At 36.0% G+C, this 6,470-nt stretch overlaps 1 protein-coding gene across 3 annotated transcripts; it reads right to left on the reverse strand.

The window, feature by feature from the left end:
- Positions 1-1,081: 1,081 nt before the first annotated feature.
- On the reverse strand, positions 1,082-4,564 carry LOC18434602 (UPF0481 protein At3g47200). 3 transcript variants are annotated; one of them, XM_020667243.2, is made up of 3 exons: positions 4,480-4,564; positions 2,928-3,916; positions 1,082-1,756 (listed from the first exon to the last, which is right to left on the reverse strand). In XM_020667243.2, the coding sequence occupies exons 2-3, from the start codon at positions 3,831-3,833 to the stop codon at positions 1,349-1,351; spliced, it is 1,314 nt and encodes a 437-aa protein (XP_020522902.1). In that variant the 5' UTR covers positions 3,834-3,916; positions 4,480-4,564; the 3' UTR covers positions 1,082-1,348. The 3 variants fall into 3 exon arrangements, with proteins under 3 accessions (XP_020522902.1, XP_006844733.2, XP_088726155.1); XM_006844670.4 differs by having other exon boundaries at positions 2,928-4,006; XM_088870029.1 differs by having other exon boundaries at positions 2,928-4,385.
- Between the last annotated feature and the right edge of the window lie 1,906 nt (positions 4,565-6,470).

Here is a 6,470-nt window from a genome sequence, read left to right on the forward strand (position 1 = left end):
TACGCAAAGACACAAAATCAAGTTGCTAATATTTTTATAAAACTCCTTAGAATATGAAATATTTCAAAAATTAAGATACATGTTAAGGGTAAAACCGAGCGTAAGGAGGGCTAGGGATGTTAGAAATATGCTTGATTTTTATTAAAGTATATGTCAATGATATTTATTGTAAAGTTCAAGTCAACATTATCATATTCGCTTCAGAGTCTTCTTCGATTTGATAAGAAAAATGAAGTAATTTCGTGTTTCAGCCCATTCGGGGGGAGTTAGACGAGCACTCAAAATAAAAGAGTTAGCATGGATCCATGTAAATTGATTCGAATGAAGAAGGGGTTAGCATGCAATCCATGTAAATTTTAATTTGGAATGTGAGAAGTATATAATTTTTTTGTATTCTCTTGTAAATTCATCCAAATATTTCATGTATATGGCAAGAGTGAGGAGGAAACTACACGGGGAAGGTGCAAAAAGAGTTAGACAAGTCATCGAAGGCATATATATATATATATATATATATATATATATATATATATATATATATATATATATATATATATATATGATGCATTTGTGGGAGTAAGAGTGAAGAAATTGAGTTTTTTATGTGCGTAATTATAAAATAATAAAGAAAATCCAACATTAGGCTCCTGTAGTCTCACTTAGAAGGAGCTTTTTTCTATCTTTATTTACTTTTGTAAAAACTAAAACAAATTGTGCCAGTAGAAAGAATACTTTTAGTTGGGGATTCTTGCAATGTCAAAAGGAGTTTCTTTACCATGTTTTCGCGACTGTGTTTCCATGCTTTTGAAACTGCATGTGTTCGATCTCCCACGTGTTCGTATGTATTTAAAGTATGCGTTTTTGTGATTTCCGATTTTTAATAATACATCAATCTTTCAACCCTCTTAAGGCTTTGCCTTCTTTATTTTCATTTCGAGAGAGTGATACAGGTTTCTCTCGTTGAATTTTTTTATGGCTATAAGAGTAAGCCACAAAATGGTTTGCAATTTCCTCTTTTCTTTTTTTTTCTTTTTTTTCTTAATTGAAGTTATGCTGAAGAGGTCACATCCAAAAACTTGAGTTCCAAAAAATACTATACTCTTTGAACTGATATTAGTTGAGGGAATAAATGGACGATATGCTGCTCATACAGGAGTATAAAATCTTCTGGTTTAAATGAATTTCTATCAATCCAGTCGGTGCTTCGTTATTCAGCAATGATCATCAAGACTTGATTTGTAAGGAATCATTGCTCCAAAATCCAACATGCCCTAATGATAGGATCATAATACACTTTCATGCAATGGGTGCAGTTACAGCTAGAGGAAGTGAAGACTCATGCATCAAATTAGTTGTAGTAGCTGAGCACCGTATACAGAGTCTGAACCACCGTTAGTAGCAGTAGGAATACCGCTGCCAGCAACGATATAAGCGTCCATGGGTCACTAAGGTAGGTGTGGATGAAGTATGCCCCCCACCTGTTACGACGCTTCTTGCAATAGCGGATGAGCCTGGTCCGTACCCCCATCAAGTGGGGATTCTCAGAAAAGACTATGCCCTTGGTGACCTTGTTGAAGACATCAGCCACATGTTCATCACTTCCCATCCTATTTTCTATGATTCCGGAAGAAACTAGCAGTTCAATATCCTTGGTTGTATCTATCAGATCATCCAAAAAGCTTATATATGAGCAGACACAGTTCGAATTCCTGACATTCAACTGCTCAAATGCCATCACATTCAAAAAAAAGGCTTCCTGTAACATAATGTACGATACAATTAAAAAAAAAATAGAATTAATTTTTTTGTTTTTCTCATTTTTTCAATTCTCAAGGTATGTGTGTTTTTTAACAATTTATTTTCTTTCGTCTCAAGGTGTGAGTTCTATAAAAACTCAAAAAAAAAAAAAAAAAAAAAATTGAATTTTTGTTTTAATTTTTTCTTATAAATCAAGCCCACCTCTTGGAGGCACACCATAGTGCCTACCGCATTGGATACATGCAATATGTGTCAAACTAATCGTAGAACTTTGCATTGAAAAAATAAAATAAAGCAAAATACTTCGATGCACTCAAGGTTTCCATTTCTATAATGTATTCAATCCATCGAAAACACTTGTTAAGTTGTCTAAGGTGATTTTTCCAACATGAAAGGTGTTTGCATTCAGTTGTTGCAAAAATAGATATATAAAGATCAAAATAAGAAATCTGAGGTCTCTTTCAATTATGTTTTTTTGGTCTTTTGTAAATACAAAAAACTAAAAAATTTACAGTATCCTACTTTTCGGTTATAATAATACCTAGTGATCCGGTTCAGGGCTTGGTTGAAAGTAGTAATGATGTTTAAAGCGCCCTGACTAGGAAGTGGTGGTCATTTCCCTAGCCTTGGACGATTCCCCGACTCCAACCAGGCTATATTATAAAAAAAACCAGAATAGAAAAATAGAGAAAATAAAAATCAGGCATATCTAAAGATTTCTAGACTAGAACCATTCATCTTTTGAATCCGACCGAATTTGGTAGAATTTGAGCTAGATCGAGATGTTTGAATCACTATGATATCGTGTTGATGTTTGCAACACTATATCCATTATGTTTGCAATCATGTCCATCCCACCTCAATATATGTACCAATTGGTGATTAGAATCACATTGGTCATTAAACCTGGGAAAGGTTTGGTCTAGTTAAAATTGGTTCGACCGTTACTTTAAAAAGTAAAAATGGAATATTCATCAAGAAAAGAATTTTTTCAATTTTTGGATGAGTTTTATAATCAAATATTAGTTCCATTATATTTTTAACCAAATATAATTTTTGTTTTGGACTAGACCAATCATAGTCCAACCAACCAATTGCATAGTACCAATTGAGAGTCCAACCAATCGCAGAAACTGGTTTGCTCCAATCACAAGAACTATGATACGTACCGTAGATCCATGAATGGCTATCCATGGCAGCCGTAGCACTCCATGGTCGAAGGTGATGTTCGTGAGCCCACTCATGCTGCTAATTTCGAACCTCACCCCAGCTTCATGCAACGCTGTGGCCGAGGGCAACTTCTTGAAATATGGCTCCGGGTCGCTCAACTCCTCGATCTCAGGGATGTTGCCGATGAGACTGTTCATAATGTAAACTTGTAGGGCATGCAACCCCATCTTGCCCTCGGAAACCTCCCCTTGGATCTCCTCCCCTAATAACTCAAGCATCAGCTCATTCACCCGGGTGCGGATCCCTGTTCCAAGCGGGTCCAACAGAGTGTTCAAGACCATCAAAGGGATCTGATTCTCCAGCATCATAAGGTCATGATTGTGGTGGTGAGCAAAGAACAATGCCAATTTTGAGCCGAACACCGGATCCTCAGCTGCGTAGCCTGTCTCACCGTCTGTTTGGCTGACACGGTGGAGTTCAAGAAGGAAACAGCCATCAAGCAGCATCATGTTAAGGAACTCGACGCTCTCGGGAGGGGCCAGGTCGCATGGCCACTCGTAGCAGTCCCGGATTGCCTGCTCCTTGGCTTGGAGTGCATCAAGGTAGACTTTGAGGGGGTGCTCCGAGCGGTTGAGAAAGTGGAGGAGCGCCCGACGCTTGTGTTGCTCCATGGGTTGGAGGTGCGGCGAGCCATGGTGAAAGGGGCCCAATGATACAACCCTGGGAATGAAGGCTTCGTTGTGGAGCTCTTTGAGGAAGCGTGGGACTTTGTAAATGCAACGTTGTTTCCATTCCTCGGCCTCTTCCTCCCTGTTCATACTGAGCTTCCCATTCATCAAATCCAACATCCATTGTGTCTGTGATTGCTCCCTTCTTCTTCCAACCATATTTGTTTCTTGTGTCATGAACCTGTAGAGCTTGAGAGGCCGTACTTTGATGTACAGGCTTCTTCAGAGCTTTTGATACGCTATGCTTTGATAAATAGGCCCTGAGACCACACATAAAATGATGTTTTCCGAATCGGACCACACTGAATCGGTGACCGCACAGGTCTGGTTGGGCCGATTCACTGGTCTGACTGGTATAAGAAATTAAAAAAGTTAAAAATAACAAAAAAATTTGGGAAAAACAAAAAAAATGAAAGAAGAAAGGGAAAATTCTAAAAAAAAAAAATCAAAATAATATTACAAATAATCAATCCAGCTAAAACTAAAGACAAACGCCCTTTCTCAATTCTATCCAAGAAAAAAATCAATCCCCTAAAATTTCTCTTCACAAAAGTACTCGCCCTCTCTCTACGAAACCTATGCGACCATTTCCTAACTTCTTTCTCTCTCTAATCTTTCTCCATTTTTTTTGTGGCACTGAAGGAGTATTCAATTTCAAACAATTTACATTATTGACGGATTATCGCCGGAATATTGCCGGAAAGTAAAGCACAATCTTTTTCCTAAACCCTACAAAAGGAAAAACAAGAAAAAAAAAAAAAAAACTCACTATTTTTGTATTTTTCAATATAAATATTAAGACAAGAAAGAAAAAAAAACTAACCTGGTACGAGCTTCCGGACAAAGTCTGCCGGCAACGTTACAAGAATCTCGCCGGAAAACTTGCCATAAGCCAAGAGGCTTAAGACAGAAAGGATCGAGCCCGCCCTTGTCTCTCTTAATCTCTTTCTAACAAAGAGGCCTAAGTGCAATTTTCATCTTTTACCCTTTCTAAACTCAATAAGACAAAAACGTCCCCTGCTGCCGTTCTTTTACCAATGGATAACGTAACGGGCGGGAAATATCAGGGGAGTGTTCTATAAAGAAGTAAAACGATTTTATGGTTCTGCAAGAACCATCTGTCCGTTTGGTCGCTCAGTTGAAAGCTAAGCAAGGAGGACCTCATATTTGTTTGGTACTCATCTTGGACCAATCTCCTCAAAGAATTCAAATCATACACATGATGACTTTAGAAAAATAAAAACAAAAAAAAATTCCGCATGGTACAATTTTTGAAGGGCAAGATCTAAGAGTGGAGAAACTCGGAATTTTATTGTTAAAAATCTTTTGGTGATTCATGGATGGATCTCACAATTTAATTAAAAAAAAAGAAGAAATCTATAAGTACGCTCATATTTAGACCATGCTATATATGCCATTATAACAATTTTGGGGCGTTACAATAGATCAAAATGTTCAAGAACTCAAATATCTTTTTTTTTTTTTTTTTGGGGGAAAATAATCACCTCGCAATTAATATATAGTTCTTAAAATTTCATTAAATGGATAAAAAAGCAAGTCTATTTCCCAAAGGACTGTATCTCCCATAGAAGCATGCTATTCACACGATTATTAAACATTTTTGTCAATTCGCTTAGTTAACTCCAATGCTCAAGACCGGTGAGGCTGGTCCATCTGTCCAAGTCCTACATTGAAATCGGCGAGTCATATATATATATATATATATATATTCTTTTAAAAAAATATTGGAAACTCCTGGATTTACAGGTTCGGAAGGTTTTAAATGGCTTTCCAATCTCAGCCTGCAAATCCATAAGCTATTTCATATAAATCACGGGAAAATCTTATCAAAATTTTGAACAAAAGTCCCTAATTTGCAAAATCCAAATCCACGATATTTGGGTTGTTTAGAATTAAAGCATCCAAAAATTTCAACTATTTAACATTTTATGGGCCAAAGGAATCTTTCATGGGATTTTATTAAAATACCAAAACTTATCAACTCATTTTACCCATCTCTTTTGGTTTATTTTCAAAAAATCCATCGAGATACACATAATCATGAGTTTGAATAGTTGAAAATCGATAAAATGTTAGATAGTTGATATGTTGGGTTTTTCCTTTTTTCTATTTTAAATGTTGGGAATCATTCAGGAATCACTAATAATTATTTTCAAAAAATAGAAACGGGACGTTTGAGTTTCTAACCATTCAAATATTGAACTGCCCCAGTTTAATAATTTGAAATTAAATTTTTCAGACACTAAGTCCAATTGAATTATTTTTTATTTTTTATTTTTTTGACAATTGTCACTAGATCTAAGAGGCTGTATCCCCAAATTTTGGGTCATAACTCATAAAAGTGTACTTATAGGAGGGAGTAAATGGATTTTTAAAGTCCCTTTTTTCTTATAAAAGTAAGTTCTAGCCCAATATTGGGAACTGAAAATTACTAATAAGTTTTAATCCGAATGAGTAAATGAACGATATGCTCTGCCGGGAGCATGAAATCTTTTGGCATTTAGTTAATCAGAAAAATACAAAAAAACATCACACATTCGTATACTCAGCAGCTCATCACTCCATCAATTTCCTAAGGTCTTAAGCTACATACCACCTACACCTCCTCCGCTTTTGAAAAGTCTTAGATACCACCTCTTAGAACGCACAAAAGTCTGAACCTAATTAATTAAACTATTATTTAAAGGAAAAAGTTTATATGAGGTTGCAATCTTAAAATTTAGAATTACAAATGCATCTCAAAAATCCATCGGAAAATGTTGTTTTAATGTTGAAAGACCCTCTAATTGATCA

The sequence above is a fragment of the Amborella trichopoda genome, chromosome 6, assembly GCF_054954075.1.
Source record: "Amborella trichopoda isolate Santa Cruz 75 chromosome 6, AtrichopodaSantaCruz75HAP2 v2.0, whole genome shotgun sequence".
Taxonomy (NCBI): Eukaryota; Viridiplantae; Streptophyta; class Magnoliopsida; order Amborellales; family Amborellaceae; genus Amborella; species Amborella trichopoda.